General features: G+C 40.7%; 1 protein-coding gene across 5 annotated transcripts in view; it reads right to left on the bottom strand.

The window, feature by feature from the left end:
* ESRP2 (epithelial splicing regulatory protein 2) overlaps nucleotides 1-18,265 on the bottom strand; it is a 61,154-nt gene that overhangs the window by 11,779 nt on the left and 31,110 nt on the right. For 3 of the 5 annotated variants that reach the window (XM_073307561.1, XM_073307562.1, XM_073307564.1), the window contains exons 6-15: nucleotides 17,716-17,814; nucleotides 17,541-17,601; nucleotides 15,807-15,917; nucleotides 13,692-13,824; nucleotides 13,220-13,262; nucleotides 12,006-12,307; nucleotides 8,708-8,929; nucleotides 7,402-7,600; nucleotides 5,892-6,087; nucleotides 4,915-5,092 (exon numbers count right to left, since the gene is read on the bottom strand). In XM_073307561.1, the coding sequence (XP_073163662.1) occupies nucleotides 4,915-5,092; nucleotides 5,892-6,087; nucleotides 7,402-7,600; nucleotides 8,708-8,929; nucleotides 12,006-12,307; nucleotides 13,220-13,262; nucleotides 13,692-13,824; nucleotides 15,807-15,917; nucleotides 17,541-17,601; nucleotides 17,716-17,814 (1,544 nt within the window). The remainder of the gene's footprint in view (nucleotides 1-4,914; nucleotides 5,093-5,891; nucleotides 6,088-7,401; nucleotides 7,601-8,707; nucleotides 8,930-12,005; nucleotides 12,308-13,219; nucleotides 13,263-13,691; nucleotides 13,825-15,806; nucleotides 15,918-17,540; nucleotides 17,602-17,715; nucleotides 17,815-18,265) is intronic. The other 2 variants (XM_073307563.1, XM_073307565.1) reach the window with 1 other exon arrangement.

The following is an 18,265-nucleotide window of genomic DNA, read 5'->3' as shown; positions in this document are numbered from 1 at the left end:
TAAACCCAGTATAGGTTTAAATGATATTCATTTTATTTTAAACCTATCCCATATAAAAACAGTAAAACAGGCACCAGGTTTCCACCCTGGCCCTGTTTCAGCAAGTAGGGACTAAAACTCTCACAAGCTTTAAGCAAGTTTCAAATGTTGACTGCAATCCCTCAAATTCAGTCTTCCCAGCTCATATCATTTCTGACTGTAGTTCTGAATGAAACACAATGCTTGAGTGAACAGGACTACACTGACATCCAGACTAACTGGGTTGATAAATCTGCTTTCTGTTCCAGAGTATCACAATTCTATTAACGGCACACACACTCTTATGAAAGTAGCAAACATCAAAAGCTTGGATTATTCTTGGAGTCTTGGAACATTCCCCTTAATCTCATTGGTTCAGTTAGTGAGCACGAGAAGACTAATTAACCACTAAGCAAATGTAAGGATAAAGTGTACAACACACAGCAGATTTAGCAAGTACATGTTACATAAAATAACTAAAGAAATAGCGGCAAAAAGTACCTTTGCTTACTTGGTATGTATTTATCCTTGCATAAAAACATCACTGTGTGTCTGCAAGTGCTGATGGCTGTTCTCCAAATCATTCACTTACCATTTACTTAATTCCTCTCAGCTTTAATAGTGTTTAGAGTGTTCTGCTGCAGTGACCTAACTGTACAATTTGCTAGTGCTGAATATAATCAACCACCTAGGTTTCCCCTATTCCTTCTCCCTGACAGAGACACAGTTTCAGGAGCTGAAAAGCGGATTTTTATTATTAAAAATAAATTCCAGAAATCCAGTTCTCCTTGAAATAGACGATTTTCAAGTTAGGATAGGAGCTCGCAGTAAATATCCAGACTGACTCATAGTCCTCCTTCAAATCCCTCCAAAAATTTTAACAAATGATTAGGGAGCTGATGTGTGGAGACCACTGCCAATCATGTTGACCTGTATGGTCTCATTATTTCCTTGTGTTTCCCCATCTGTCTTTCTAGATCCTCCTATTGTTTCTTGTCTTATACTTAGGCTATGTCTACACTACAGACCTTACAGCGGCGCAGCTGATAGTGCTGCAGCATAGCGTTGTCCACACTGGCTCTTGTGTCAGTGAAACTTATGTCAGTCAGAGGGGTATTTTTTTTTCATGCCTCTCACCAACAAAAGTTTTGCCAACAGAAGTGCTAGAGTAGACAGTCTTAGACTGTAGCTATCTGTGGTAGAGACCATCTTTTTGTTATCTGTACAATGCTTAGCACAGTGGCCTCCTGGGCTATGATGGGATCTCCCAGGATTCGCTGCAATACAATAATTAGAAGCTACATCATGAATTATTGGATGGTAACGTGCTAGCATTGAACGTTAAACGTTCACAAGCGTATTGCACGTTGCAGTACAAGAGAGAGGGTTTTTTCAAGCATCTCCAAAGACAATTATATTAACTGCTCTGTAGATTTTTTTTGTGAGGTTAACTGAAAGCATCATGAATGTTTAACTGTGATGGAGGAATTCTTAACTTAATTAAAAAAATCATAGGAGCATCTGATGGTGCTGTAAGGATTAAGCCAATACTGATAGCCAAACTGATGAAAATATTGAATTATAATTTTAACACTATCTACTGTTGGAAGCATGTACTGATGTTGAGACCAGCTTGTTCAAGCACATGGTAAGCCAAGAGTATCTCTGTTAGGAGGCAGGTCTGGTGTGAAAGCTGCTTTCAGTTAAGTAGCAACGTGTGCATACATGCAGTACATGAAGCCCTTGAAGACCAAAGAGATTCAGACAAGGAAACAGCAGAAAATAAATAAAACTTAATTCATCCCTTTCAGACAGGAATACACAAAAGATAAAAATCACCCTTTGTTCTCAGCATCTCAGATCCAATTTCCGTGTCCACTGAAAATCAACTTCAATTATTTTCACAAAGGGATTAAGATCATACCCATGCCAATGGTGGTTAACAAGGGCTCACTTTATAAAGGACCAGAAGCATCGTTCAATACATCCTCTGGGTAGCAGTAGAAAGAGAAGAAATGGGGGAGTGGGGGAGGGAGGGAGGAGATAACATTAGATTTTCTTACCAGAGACAAAATACTGTCCCAACACAATAAGTCATCAGACCTTTTACTTACAAAAGTATTTTTCCAGATTATTGCAGGAGTGAATGTGTGCATGGGCGTGTGTAAATTAAAAAAACCCTGGACTAGCACATGTATCATGTAGTGCTTTCTCAGCTCCTTTACAAGACTCTAAACCCTGATCTACTCAAGGCAGCATCTTCTAAAGACTTAATTAAATCAGTCACTCTTTGATCAGCAGTAGCCAATGACAGTAAAATGCATAAACTTTTAAATATCTTGCTGTGTTCCTCACCTCATAAACTCTAAGAAAGATAATTCAACTGGGCAAGTGATGAAAAACACACTTGCAACCAGCTCCTTAAATGTCATGACTAAGCTTCACTTTTAAAAGTATTTTTGGGTGGAGTAGGGTAGGTATTTATTTCTTGTGACCAGGGAACAGGTTAAAGTAGGAGTATACATCTAGTTCTGATTCATAAACACATTCCTATACATTTAAAATTTTTAAATGTGCCACACACACACACACACTTTAAACTACCTTCCATTTAAGGTGATGGAAAGGGGCAAATTAAGCAACAGAACTGAAACCTGTATACGATAAATATAAGATTTAGTTAATAACACCCAGCTATCAGAAGTGGAAAGTTCACTGATCCACGAACAATTCCCTGTGCAGTCCCATCCACGGATGGGGGCAGGTCTAATTTCACATATTTTCTTGTTACTTTTCCACCTGAGGTTTTGATGCAGGACATAATTCTACATTCTCAAAATAAAATCTCATGTTAAAAGCTAGCAGGGAAAAAATGAAAAATAAAAATAAATTTAGTTTTAAAAAGTTAATTAAAATCAATAGAAATGAAGTAGTAGTAGCTGAAGAGTCACGGTCATATCTGAAAAAACAGGTACACATCACTTCAGTTTGAACTTCTCCTTAGAAGAAAATTTCTCAGACAAAGCGAAAAACACAGCTGATTAGAAAAACAGTAAGATGAATTTCTTAGCAGAATTTACACAAAATTTACCCAAGAGTTTTGTGATTTTGAAGCCATTAATTCCCCAAACTGTGCAAAATTCTTTCTGAATTGGCAAGACCAGAGCAATATGATTTCAACAACACCAAAGACAACTTGGTTTTCTTTCCACCCTAATTATCAGAGAAATAGCTCCTAAGATATATAGCTAAGTGTTTTCTCTGGCCCAGACAAGATCACATGGCTGATATCATGCATTACAAAACAAAGTCTACTATAGACCTATAAGAATCTTGGAGAAATTAACGTACAATGATGGTCTCCTTATTCTGAGTGTTTTCCTTGCCTGAAGTTTGCCACTACCCACAAAGAGAAAAAAAAACCCAAAAACACAAAACCAAAAAACCCCATCTGCATTGCAGTCTCTAAAGGAGCGTAAAAGTCAGCAACACGGCTGGTATGGCTGGACAGTCTCATTTACTTACTATTTATAAGCCACACAGATGGTAGCTTGAGGCCTAAATGTAACTTACATCAAGTTTTACATTTTTCCAATGTTTCAGTACAATTTAATCCCTACTATCAAACGGATGGAATCTGTACCATGTATTGCTATTCACAGACATTAAATTATCTCCTAAACAATGTTATTTTTGCCTTTGCAAGTGTTCAGTTACAGAAGATAGATTTAAATAGCAGGTGTATCAACAAAGCTCATCTGATATCTGTGCAGGAATATGCAGGGGAGGACTAATCTACACATTCAAATAAATGGATATCCTATGGATGCAGATCAGTTTCTTTATCTTTAAAAAAAATATATGGTAAATTGATGCTCACTTGCCTATTAACTGGAATTCAGTTCATGTGATAATTATTTAGCTAACTGCTGATGGTGTCTAGAGCATTTGTTCAAGGTAAAACATGGTTTGGAGGATATATTTTGCTGTTGACTGGAATTAGTTAGGCCTTGTAAAATGCCTCTGAAGTAGGTAGATACATTGGTACCACCCTCATTTCACAGATGCATCTCAATTCCTCCCCACGCAAGTCACAGAACGAGCCTTTCAATGCTGAAATTATCATTCACACCTGTGCTCCTGACCGCTAGGTCACGCGTCTAACTTTTGAAGAGAAAAATCAGAATTACTATAATTAACAAAAATGAAATTTCCATAAATATATTTTGGGATGTGCTTATTGTAAAACTTGACTTACTCATGACACAACACACCACCATTGGCTGACCCTGGGTATATCTGCACTGCACACTCCTTACAGCAGTGTGTAAGTACATACATGCCCCCCCAGCCTGGGTATAAACAGTGGTGTAGATGGTGAGGCACTGCTTAGGCAAGTAAAGACACACCTAAACCCTCCACGTAAGTACACTCCCTGGCTCTCTATGTACCCAAGCAGTGCCTCCCCCAATCTATATTGCTATTTTTAGTAGTGTAGTGTGGTGCTATTTCCCTGCTGCCAGAGCCTTTCTGCACTGCAGGGAAAGGCTACGGTGGTGAGTAAAGGCTCTGGCAGTGGAGAAAGTTTCCAATAGCTCCCGGTTGCCTCCCCTCTGCCCGAGCCTTTTATTGGCACATGTAACTAACTACACACCGCAGTGTGGACTCAGCAGGCTTTTCACTGCGGCGTGTAGCTACCTGCACCCTACTCCCCCCACCCCCACCACCAGTGGTGTGCAGTGCAGACATGGCCCATACGACAACGAATGCATAGCCAGCAGGTCCCTTCCTCTTTTTCCTCAAAGCAAAGATTTAGTAAGATTGACACAGAACAATAGCTATCAGAAGTCCAAGTCACAGAAAGGTAGATGTTGAGGAGAGGGACTGGACACTAACCTGGTATCCCTGGAAGAAACTGAGAATTTCCTTCATTCCTGTGTTATAAGGCAAGCCCTGCATACGAACTAAAGCTCCAGGCTGGGGCAGCATTGGAGTGTGTGTGGCTGAGGCAGCAGCTGCTACCGCTGCAGGAGGAGCTGCAATATACCCCACCGTGGTAGGCGATACCGGAGGACTGAAAAGGAAAGAGCGAAGCAGAATGGTTATCAGTGACCAATGGGTGGCTTTAGGGCTTGGGGTAGGAGAAAGGTTTGAGATGGGTCAGTTTCACTGAAGTTTCAATATTAGCTTGGGGGAAGAGCTCCTGAATGCTCTTCATTTCCAACCCTACTGCAAACCTACAAAGTGCTACATCAGAGTAAATACAAATCAGTAGTTCTAAACCACCAGGCTAGCAGATAATGGCTCTTCCCAGTACAATAAGCTGACTATTTAAAAAACAGGCAATAGGTATGTCTACAAATGCAACTGGAGATGGTATTGCAGCTTGTGTAGGCATACCCCCAGCAGGCACGGCTAAAAATAGCCATGAGACGAGGTGTCATGGACACCGGAAGGGGCTACGAAGACGAGTACGTACCCAGGATTCTGGGCTTGTACGGCGCATGCTGAAGGCTCTGCCAGCATGTGTTCAATGCCATTTTTAGCCACGCTAGCTAGATTAAAGCTAGCACCAGTATGACTACTGAGTTGCAATCACACCTCACACAGCACTGTAGACATACCTAGTGTCTAAAACATCCTTGCTTGCCTGAAGGAGGCTTGATCCCCTCCAGCAAAGGCTAAGCCCCATTAAGAGGCCTAGATGAAGCCCCCTAGGCCATCATTGCCCCTGTTGATAAACATCAGCAACTCTCAGGACTGTCAAGATCAGAAACACAAACTAAAGGTCTGCATGGGTGACACAAGAGTTTCCTTGTATAAAGAAATGGATTCTGAGGTTCAGCAGCAGAAGGCAACCAGCCCCACGGTACCTGGGGTAGTAAGCTGTGTAGTTCATATAAAGCTGGGCAGCTTGAGCCGGGTAGTAGGTAACAGTTGGAGGGGCAGCCGCAGAAGCCTGGGGAGTCCTGGTTGTTGATAACAGAGCTTGTGGCTGGTAAAGTGCCGCTTCTGCTGGGATCACTGCTGCGGCTGTTTGGAAAGCAGCGTACGCTGGTGGAGAAAGACCTAAACAAACAAACCAGAAAAACAGACCAATCAAAACAGGAATTGGCCTGGGGTGGGAACAAGATGGGAGAAGAATTATTTATTCCAACGTGATTACTATCCATGCTAAGAGCATCTGACCACAATGAACTAAAGCTCACCCGTCTGCTTAAACCCTCTCTCAGTGGAGACACCTATCATGTCAACAGGAACAACAGGATTTCTGGGATACTTGGATAAACAATACCTACCGAGAGCATGAAGAGGAGTAGCCTCAGCCATATTAAAATGGATACTAGGAAGCTGCACAGTTAGTCAAAGAAAGTATGAAGCCGCATGAATAGATAATGCAGGGCATTGGCCGCACATGTGCGCACACTTATACTTTCTTTTCCTTCTAGCAGAAGTTGCTCTCTGTGGGACAGATTTTCAAAGAAGTTAGGTACACAAGTGTACCTTCAATTCTCAACCAACAGTCTGCATGCAACTACTGCAACCTGATGAGCATATCAGGATATTGTAAATACAAATGGCTAATTAGATTCATTTGCATGCCCAGATACCTGTTTTTCATATGAAGATTCAGCATGCGACTGCACACCTAGCTTTTTTGGAAAATTTGGCCATCTATATTTTAATGAAAACATACACCACTATCCGCATTGTGATTGGGTAATCAAACAAGTTTGAATGGAAATCATCAGCCCACAGTAAAGTCCCAAATGTTAAGAATATATAAATGCTACAATGATTATAATTTAAGAAAGAGACAAATTATTGTTATTTGCTGGAAGTGTTCAGTACACAGTAGGGATAGTAACACTGTTCACAGATGACAGCCAGTAAAATCCATCCAATTTTACCACCCCCACTCCATTAGAAATGTATCCCAATGGATGTTTCCTTCAAAAACAAGCTATCCCCAAGAGTAGCACCTTCTCAATGCTCAGAGGCAGAATAGCAAGAACATTCACTGGCAGCTATAGTAAAGAATTTCTTTCAATTTGAAAACAAAATAATCCAATTCCAAACAGGTTTCACTACAGGCAAGTCTACTGCAGAGCTCAGAAGAACAGTACACCCATAAAAGCAAAAGTGCACAACATATTCACTGGCAAGGCATCTCTGACATCTATTCACCACCGAAAACATAATAAAAATGCTTCAATCACTCCCATTATTGCCCAAGGGAACAACTTCCAATCTCAGCTATATACAGATGGATGATTATTGATCATGGCAAAACCCAAGTCAAAAAGGTGAAAGGCCACAGAGCTTGAGCACCTACCACATATCAGCCTTTAGCAGCAGAGAGCAGAAGAATTGGAGACTTACATGGTAACTTACATGGCGGTGGGGATAAGCCACTACGATTTAAAGTGCCACCCATTAAAACAAAGTTCATCTCCTCTCCTGAACACTGGAACACTTCCACATAGCGGTCCTTCATCATTTTCTTGTGACACTTCTGGGCCACCAAAAAGGCTCTATCAGATGATTTCATTTGGATAAAAGCATCACCTGATGGTCGTCCCTGTGGAATCGGGAACAGATCATGCTAAGATCGACTTCCCAGAGCATAAAACACCATGGCTGTTCTCAGAGACAGGGAAAAAAAACCCTGATGAAAAATGGCTCTTCAAACAAATGATAATTTGTTTTGATTAAAAAAAAATATTTTTCAACAAATTTTTGTTAACAAAATGAAAGTTTGCTCAATTTTGATTTTTAGGGGTGTGTGTCTCTCCCTCCCATATTCCCTCCCCTTTAGTAGAAAAAAAGGGGGAGGAAGTAAGACCCCCATTTAAAAAATATTCTTCCAGTTTTCGGCTACTACAAAAAAAAAGGAAGAAGCTGGAGGGGAAGACAAAACGTAAACCTCTAAAATGAACCCAAAAAACGAACAGAATTTTTAAATTAGAAATGAATACTTTGCCATTTTGAATTTTTCATCAAACCCCTCCAAAAATATTGAGACTTTTCAAACCAAACTAGAAATGTTCTCCTTCCAAAATGTTTCACAAAAGCTAAGATTTAATCTTCAAACCAGTCCCAATTTAGCTGCTCTACAAAAGCAAGGGCTTCCTGTGGACCACACCCAAAAGTACAGATATTAGGATAACTCCCTGGAACAGGGCAAAGCCGCTTGCTGTTCCATCTTGTGCAGCTGCTGCTCAGGCAGCCAGACCAGGCTGCCTGTTCTCACTGCGGTTCAGTGAACCCAGCCTCTAAGCAGGGACGCTATTTAAAGAGACTCATTCCTACCCTCTGTGTTTCCCACAGCACTGGACCTACTTGTGGGAGAAGATTTAAAGATAGCCACCAGTGCAGAGTAGATGACGACTGATAACAGTTCCATCCCCTTCCAATCCTGGAAGGGGTAGAGCTCAGAATCATTGATTTCATTTTACCCTCTCCCCTGCTACCCTTATGGCTGACTCCATGCAGCAGGAATCAGTGGTCGCTATTAAAAGCTTCACAATGCTAAGATCATAGTAAGCACTATCCCTGTTTTATTAAAGAGGAGAAGCTACTTTTGCAGGTTCACACAAGATCTGAGTCAGGAAGAGAGATCACGTCTGACTCCTAGTCCTGGTCTCTAATCAGAAGTCTAGCCATCCTCCCTGCAAAGTTCTGTTACCTGTTGATTAAGGACCATGTGGACTCCATGTGGTTTGATATCTGCTGTCGCATCTCCCATGAATTCCAGGATGTCATCAATGCCAGCTGTGTAAGGAAGGCCTCGGAGCCGGACACAGTCACGGATGCTGCCAGCAGCAATGGTGTAAGGTGGGGGGATGACAGGAATAATGGGAGTTGGAAGAGTGGGGATGAGAGGTGTTGACAAGTATCTGTTAAGCACCTAATGGCAAAAAACGTAAGTGGATGGATAAGAGTTAAAATCCCATATGGGATGCAAATAGGTCTTCAGCATACATTCAAACATAACCAACTGTTTCAGAGCAGGCAAAAAAAATGTTGTATATATAAAATAGTCCCAGCTTTCCCACCCCCACCCTTCCTCTCCCCTGTTTTGACACTTTAGTTTCAAATAGTGGGAAGATCTAAATAGAGCCACTGACAAACTGAATTTAGAAGGGTCCATTTAGGTTTTTACCAATCTCATTAAATAAAAGACAAAAGTAGATTATAGTTTCTTATGTTACAGGATCCCAAAATGCAGCATCTGAAAACATCAGGCCTGCTTATAAACCCAAATTGGTACAATTACCAGTTCACATACAGCTATATATCTTTTAAAAAGTTGTTTTTTTTTTTAAATAAAGAAGAGTTCTATTCTCCTGCTTTCCATAGTAGAGCACTTCATAAGAGCTAAATATTATTACTACTTAGTCAATGCTCTCGTAGCAAGTTCTTGAATAAAGAACAGTAAAGGTGGTGGACAACCCTTCTTTCTCAGTCCCCCATTGTTAACATTTTATTTGCTCTCTGATCTCTCCCAAAGGACAAATATAGAGAGCGAGAGAAAGAGATAATTGGAAAGACCTTGGACTGCCAGAAGATGCTGTTGGGACTTATTGTTCAAAAGCTAATTACAGAGTATGAGTAATAAAATAAGTTAGGACAGACAAACAAGTTACACTGGTAGGTACAGCAAATAAGAGGCAAACTTCAGTGGCAGGCTTTAATTTTGTCAGCAGTGATTCAACCTAGATTGTTGCACTTCATTAGAAACAGTAGGAGCAGTCTAATGCTTTAAATATACACATTACTAAAGGGAAGATTTCTCAGCTATCAGATGGTTATTGTTTTGACTACTGCAATTTTGTCTATTTTAACACTAGCCAGTGAGCTGGTTCTATGGTTAGGGCTCCCCGTCACCATGTGAACAACCAGACTCCAATTCCCAGAACTGTACTATTGCTCCTTGGATCAGCATAATGTCTGAGTGCCTCACACCAGAGATCCCCTCTGGTAAAGCAAGCAGCAGCATATTCATCTAACATGAATGCGGTCCTATGCAGTTCTCCTTAGCCAAGGGGACTGGAATAGTAGGACTTGAGTTTTTAGGTGCTCAAAGAAATTATCCTCGTCAAGGACACAACATCCAAAAGTAAACAATAACCAACACCACAAGCCAATGTCATTTCATTTACAAAATGGGTTTTACTATAGCTGTGTCAGATTTAATAGACTAGTCTTATGTCTATAGGCACAGTGGTGTTGATAAACACCAGCAACTAACATGTAGCATAGATATTCTTCCACTTGCCTCACTGCTTACTTGGACAAGAGTATACCATACGATATAGCTCGGACAGAAAAAAAAATGCAGAAATTACTGGATGAAATTCTATGCTGTGTGTTATGCAGGCCAGACTAGATGATCATAATGGTCTCTTTTGGCCTTAAAGTCTATGAATACAGTATCCCAAAACAGATAGTCTGCCATCTCTAGAAGTGCTATCTCCTTAAATGTGGTAATTTCAAAGGCTCAGCTTGCTGGTAACAAGATATGTTGTTACTTTCTGAAGTGATGGTTAATTGAAGTGGGCCAGGGTTAATTTTTACAAATATTACTAGATATCTATGAATAGAGGCAGAGAGAGAAAGTAAGTGGAGTAGGGGAGGAAAGGAAAGGCAGGTTGTTGGGGGGGTGGGGGGGTGTTATTTCTTGGGAAATTGAGAATTTAATACCTATTCTTCAAAAATCTATTAGGCACTTTTCAAAAACTCTAGGTGTCCCTAAAATGACCAAAATTTTAACAAGATACTTGACTGTACCTGAGTTTTAATCACACACCATGTTACAGTTCTATTACAGCTCTTTATAAACCAGGGGTGGGCAAACTTTTTGGCCTGAGGACCACATCTGGGTATGGAAATTGTATGGTGGGCCATGAATGCTCATGAAATTGGGGAGGGGGGGGTAAAGGCTCCAGCTGGCGGTGCGGACTCTGGAGTGCAGGAGGGTGGGACCAAGGGGTCTGGCGGGTGGGAGGAGGATCAGGGATGGGGTTGGGGCACTGGAGGAGGTCAGGGGCGCAGGCTCTGGGCAGTGCTTACCTCAAGCAGCTCCAAGAAGTAACGTCATGTCCCCCCTCTGGCTCCTATGTGGAGACGTGGCCAGGTGACTCTGCAGGTTTCCAGACAGTGGGGCTGCAGGGCTGGCACTTGGGGCAGGGGCAGCGTGCAGAGCCCCCTGGCTGCCCCAATGCATAGGAGACGGAGGGGGGACATGCTGCTGCTTCTGGGAACCATGCAGAATGGGGCAAGCCCTGGACCCTGCTCCCCAGCAGGAGCTCGAGGGCCGGATTAAAACGTCTGAAGGGCTGGATGCGGCTCCGGGCCGTAGTTTCCCCACCCCTGTTATAAACCATTTACAATGGGATGTTACAAACATGTTACAGATATGAGCAGTATGCATTATATATGGGTTATAAGTAGCGGGAGTTATAGATGATTATAAACAACTTGTTAGATTCTAATGATTGATTAACCATGTAGTAAAACATCAATAATTTATCAACCCTTATAATCTATTTATAAAAGTAAACAGAATATAAAGTGTGTGGAAGAATTCTGTGGTTAGGCACCTGAATTTTTGAAAAATGCTGCAGATTTTTAGCAGCCCAACTCCTTAGGTTTCCACTGTTGAATATAAAAATACAAGTTAAAAAATTAAGCCAGTCTCAAGCTTGTCAGGCAAGCGGAGGAAAAGAAATATATCTGATGATTTCTATTTAATGATACGGGCGGTGTTAAAGGAAAAAAAATCAATGCAACAAAAGTGTGGAAAACTATGCAATCAATCAAAATATCCTTCTTGGTATTTGATTAATATAATAGAAAAGCTGCTCCCACTATACTGTTTTTGTAAGACCTAACGTGAAGGTCAGTATTTACAAGTACAGGGTAACACTAGAAGATGACTGGAAAAGGTAAGTTTTCTGGGTTTCATAGCCAGTAGTTACAACCTGCTGGACTTCTGCTGCTGTGCTCCTGAAGAGTTCAATGTAACGTTTTCCAAGGATCTCCTTGTGCTTTTTAAGTGCATTCTGTGCATATTCTTCACAGGAAAACAACACAAATGCATCTCCCGTGGGTCTGCCATCTGGGTACTTGACAAAGAGAAGTCCCTCTTTCCCTCCTGTGACTGGACACTCAGTCCCCAAGAACCCCAAGACATCCTCCAGAGTGGCTGTGAAAGGAAGGCCCCTCATCCGGATGATGACTTGATTCTCCTTGGACAAGAATTGGGCTACTTCATTGGACGTGCCTGGCAGGACAGGAAATAAACGTGAGGAACCAGCACAAATGGACCTAGCAAACCAAGGTGGATGGAAACTGCAAGGACATCTCCTGATAAAACTACCAGCTCTGTACAGCCCACGGTACCAGAGACTTGCTCAGTAACCACTTCTTGATGTGAAGCTACCCCTGAGTACATTGACTGGTTGCTTAGAGCTGGCGAGCAACATGAAACCATTAAAGAATGAGACAGGAGGATTAGTAGCTGGCATTAAAGCAACAAACATCTGACAAGCCTGGAGACTTCTCTCCCTTTCCCCCGCCTTCATGCTCCTGGGTATGCTATTTTTTAAAAAGTGCCACATTTTAAAACAAAATGCATATGAAAGTATTTCAAATAATTCTATTAGCATTAGCGAGAACCAAGAGCTTATACAAGACACAAGAAATCCCCCACAGCAGAAACAACTGAGGCTTCTCTTCTCCCTCTCAGGGTGTGTATACAGCGCAGGGAGCGAGCAGCTGGGACCATATTAGTCAGGGCTGTTCTGTCTGTAACCCCACAGGGAGGGACTCATTATAGGGGTATGTCCACACACACAGCAACTGGGATGGTGCTTCCCAGCACACACACAAGCTCTGCTAAAACTAGCACACTAAAAATAGCAGCGTCACTGGAGCTTGGGTGGGTCTGTTCTTGTGTGTTTGGCCCGAGCAGCCACCTGAGCTTCTTTGGCTGGGCTGCTACAGCTCGGGCAGAGCTCGTGCGTGTCTGTCCACTTGTGCTGGGAAGCACCCGGTATTTGACCCTATCAACTTCTGAAGTGCAAACAGAAAAAGCCCCTTGTTAGTCCTTGATGTTCGCACCCACCTGAAGAGTAGAAGCAGACCACGTAAACATTACGCTTTAGTAAATAGGTTTGGTCTTAAAATTACTCACCTCCAGCAATCTTTAAAAATTCTTCTCCAGTTGCTTTGTAAACCTAAAACCAAGAAAATGGTTATATATATGAACAAACAGAGAAACGTTCAATGGCCAGTACTAAACTGAAAAGTAACGTTTTCCAGAGCTCTGTAGAACTTCAGAATGTCTCATTTTTTTATAGGTGTCCAGCTTTAAACAGCCAACAAAAGTAACTTTTGAACCTCAAATGAAGGATAGGATTTCCAGAAACAACTAGTGAGGGCAGAGGTTCAGTTCCCAGTGACTGTCAATAGGAGTTGTGTGCCTAACTCCCTTCGTCTCCTTTGAATATCCCACCCACAGTTAATGAAAGACAATTCCCCCCTAGTTATGTAATACGTCTGTAGAGTACAGTATTGCACTGGGGAATAACCATCTGCACTAGTTTAAAACTGGCTGCATTCCCAGCATAGTAGTGCTGATATGTTGTCATGCTGTAGTTCTTTACCTCAATGTATCTGCTACCCATGTGATGCTTATGTCTTTCCAATGCCAAATCTCTCTGTTCAGGGTTGACAAATCGCACAAGGGCTTCCCCATTTCGCCTTCCTTGAGCATTCAAGCAAAGGGCAACACCGCCTCTGAAAAAGCAAGGACCAAAGTAAAAGGTAAGCTTGAATCATCAATGCCTTATAATACATCATTGACATAATTCCCCACTCTTATTCAGCAGGAAAATACAGAGGCCAGGCTTTAAGAAAGAGCCTGTACTTTCAAAGTTTTTCCACCAACAACATTTATTGATCCAAAAATCATTCATACATACATCTCTGCTACACAATACACTTCTTTGGTAGATCAGTGAGGCAAGTGTTACCACACCATGCCATCAATACTTTACAGTGCTTCCCACGGGCAGAAAGCATTTTAAACTTCACATGCTTGATGTACAGTTAAAAAGTGAAGTAAATTCACAAAGAACTGAAAAGGTGGGTTTAGAATTGTAAATTCATAGTGGTAACTTAGGAAAAATCCTTGAAAGAATATGGAAGTTAAAAAGCCAAAAAATGTCAAGTTAAACAAATAAACTTGCAAAGTTTAGAGAATAGTATATAAATGTAGAGTTACGGTACACCCAAACAACTTCAATTCTGATCCCTGTAGCTATAGCCCAGGAACAACTAACCAGAACATTATAAATCAACTTGACTTGGCCCCCTTCATGTATTAAAAACAAACAAACAAAAAAACTTATCGGGGCAATTACTCTGTACTGTTCCCCAAAGGCATGTACTTCTTAATAGAGAAATATAGTTAAATACACAGTTGTGTTATCTATGTATAAGCCTCCTAACACAGAAATCTCACATACAGTACTGTAGGGCATTCTAATGACTGCCACAGTGCATTAAATTGCACATTCAATCTCTATTAAACCTATGTATCAAACTAATACTGTAGGTTTACTACCTTTCATATGCAAGCTGTAGAAATAGAATAGGTTTCCCAAATGTAAAAAGATTTCAAAATCTTTAGGAAAACTTAGTCAGAGCTTTGTTAACTTATTAATGGAAAAATCACATCTTACAAACTAGGTAAGAGTATACCAATTGGAAAACGAAAGTACGGAGGTGCTGCAGAACTAGAGGAAAAGTTGTTCTGGGTTCCTTGGCTCTGCATTTCTAGTCTTTTCAAATTTTTCCCCTTCTTAAATTTTGCTTTATTTTACCACTTCTGGCTTTCTAGTCTTTACCATCATTAATAAAACTGCTCAAAAATTTTCCACCTTCTAACTGATATATATTTACAACTAACTCCCTCCTCCAGCTTACTGTGTTGTGTCTGGGAATTTCCCTCACTTTTTCAAATGGAAATATGCTGGTACCCCTGCATAATGAAGTATATATATTCACCTATAAATATGTAAATTAGATTGTATCAGTTGGAAGCTATGCTAAATTAGCATATCTGTGAGTTAGAATTATACAAACATTTCTTCCAAATAATACTTGTGGGCTTCCGAGCCTATTCTTCTTAAGAGCTAGACTAGAATTCTGAAACATTAGTCGCAAATTAATTCTTTCCTATTTAGCTCATATTAATCTTTGACTGAATCCTGACTACTGCACTCGGAGCTTGTACCCACAGTGATAGCAACAAGTGAATTTGTGGTGCATATTCTAATGAAAGAAGTCTCTCTTCTTCATTTACTTGTTCAAGAAATGCTTTGTTTGCTTCATAGTCTTGTGAGGAGGGTGAAGATGGGTATTTTTGTTACAGGCTAAACCCTAAGAATGGGAGTCAGGAAACCTAGATCAGTTCCTCACTCTACCACAAGTCCTGTGTGAGAAATAATCTATTTTATCAATGACAAAACCAGATACAGAGGGATTGTATCTTGCCTAACGTGATGGCTGGTAATAGCTCCAAGTTGTACTCATTAGTGCTCACTAGAAAGAATAAATTAGTAAAGGTAGGGCAAAATCTTTTGTTGAAACCTTTCCTGAATTTTGTGAACTGCCCAGATGAGGAAGACCACACAAGGCTAGGACTTACTTTACAAAATAAAGACTGATGATAAAAACAAAGTAACACAGAATTAGACTAGATCTAGCACTCTTACTTGGCAATATTGAGTCCTTTGAAAAAACGGGCAATATCTTGATCTGAAGACTGCCAAGGCAAACCTCTAGCACGTATTACTGTTTCGCTGTCTACTGCTTCAGATTTACTACTGCAGAAAAAGAGAAAATAGGAAAATTCAGGGTAATTAATCCAAGTTTTCTACTACACTATTACTACCAAATTTCATTGTAAGTACCAATTCAGCATATGGACCACAAAGAATGTCTTAATACCACTGGCATATTTGCGGTTGGGATTTTTCTAATCTTTCCCTTTCTTGACTGAAATGAGAAGCAAACTACTATGAATAATACCTATACACTACCCTGAGATATGCTGTGAGGCCATCCCATCACCCAAAGAGGTGTTTTGTTTTTGTTTTCAATGGCTAGAATGCACAGTAACAAGTCCACAGGGAATTGAATTAGATTCATGGGATTATTAGAGATGATTTAGTGTCAACAATCCATTGGAAGATGGTTTGCACACCATCACTAATAAGAAGTTTGATCAAACAGGTTTTAGACAGCAGAACTACTGGTTACTGCAATTTCTTTCAAAAGCAAAACACATTTTAGATCTCCCTCTTTTCTCCCCCCAAGCCACAATTTAGAATAGCACAAAGAGACAAAAGCTTAACTCCTCTTAGAGGAAAACGAAGGAATTACATTAATTTAGGAACAGTTTGTCGAGCTATAGAGTGAAAATCTCCAGGCAAAGAGAATGGTATCCAATATAACTTGAGACATTTCATGGTACAGTTACAAATGACAAGCTTATCTTAATTGCCACTTTTGATTGGAAGGGGGTAGGTTTTCCTTACCCCATACCTTCCCGTCTCTTCCTTTCTATAACTTGATAGTGATTGGAAAATTCCAGCAGAGAGAGAGAGAGATCAAGAGAGAGAGAAATAATTCCTTGGTCCCCTGTGAATTTTCCACACCAGATGCTGAATGCCTACTCATTAATATACACAGTACACCACACAATAGGGCATTATATGAACCTAAATGCACATTGCTAGGGATACCAGCAACAAAAGTGAGAAAGAGCCACTGTGCAATTTATGTCAGCACTAATCAACAACTTTTGTTTAAAAGTTTGAGTGAAAATAGCAATCCACAGAGGTCAGAGGATCTATAGGAGACTTCTAAATAGGCTCTGACTGGACAGCAAGTAATCAGCATTTACATGTCACATAGCTCTCTCACTCTTTTTGCCATAAGAGTGCAAAGGCTCCCTTCTACCAAGCTCCCAGAATCCCTCAAATTATCTTCTGTTCCTTACATTAGCTTCAACTGCAGTTTGTAAGACAGTTTGCAATACAGTGTACAGTACAATTGCTCCCTTTTACCATCCCTCTGTACTGAAAGAAAGAAAGAAAGAAAATGGTATACAGCATGAGAGGTTATACTGGTTTAGTGTGTACCAAGATACTATCCCTGTCCATGCTGGAGAAAGTTTCTAAATACTTATCTTCTACTGACTAAATGGTTTCAGCTCCACTGATGTTAGTCTAGTCCATCACTAGCGTATATGGACCACCAGCATTTTATGTACTATAACAATTGCACATACTCAGAGCAGGGCTAGATGACAGTGCTTAAGATACCAGTGGCACCCTGTCTACACTGGGGCTTCCCAGTGAGCAATGATGGAAAATGTTTGCAAAGTGTTCCTAGTGTAGCTAAAACCTACATCAGCTAAAAACTGCTGCAACAAAGGCACTTACCAGGGACCTGTTTCATACTTGTATTTCACAGTTTCAGAGTCAGTAAATCTGCAATCTGTAACTAATAAGAGATGAAGTTAAAATATAATCCCGAACAGCTATTTCAGCAGCAATGAAAATGCCCTTGACAATTTTGCCTCTACACAAGAGCATCCCATACAAATATCCCACTTACTGCAGGTTTCAGAAAGCATGCTGAAAATAATAGCCACCATGGTTTTCACTTGCCATACACCAAAGTCCTCCTCTGTTTCATCTGTCTCTAAGCCTATATCTATATAGCAAGTCAAAGAAAATAAAAAGGATTTCACAATCATCTGTCAACAAGTTATAAGGCTTTGCTATTGTCAACACAAAACTGACAATCCAATTGGATCAACTTTAACAGCGACATGTGACCGCTGCATGTGTGTCACTCTGCTCTTAAACTGGTTAATATTCACTTTACTGGTCAACATTCTGAAAACTACTGATAGCTGACATCATCTCAGCCTAAGAGTTTACAAAAGCGGGAGTCGTTCCTACTATCCCTGGTAAACACACCTGATCTTTTGCTGTGTTCATCTGGACCCACAAAATTCCTCCCTGGGAGCAACATTTTTTTTACATTAGCCTCCCTCTGGGTCAGACACTCAGAACTATAACTAACTGCAAGCACTTATGCAGTTGCATGTAGCTTCAGGTGCGCAATTCTAGAGAACATCATTTTACTCAAGTGCTAGACA

This window comes from Lepidochelys kempii, chromosome 12 (assembly GCF_965140285.1).
Source record: "Lepidochelys kempii isolate rLepKem1 chromosome 12, rLepKem1.hap1, whole genome shotgun sequence".
NCBI lineage: Eukaryota > Metazoa > Chordata > Testudines > Cheloniidae > Lepidochelys > Lepidochelys kempii.
The sequence above is the reverse complement of the archived record's forward strand: the minus strand, read 5'-3'. Positions and strand labels throughout refer to the sequence as shown.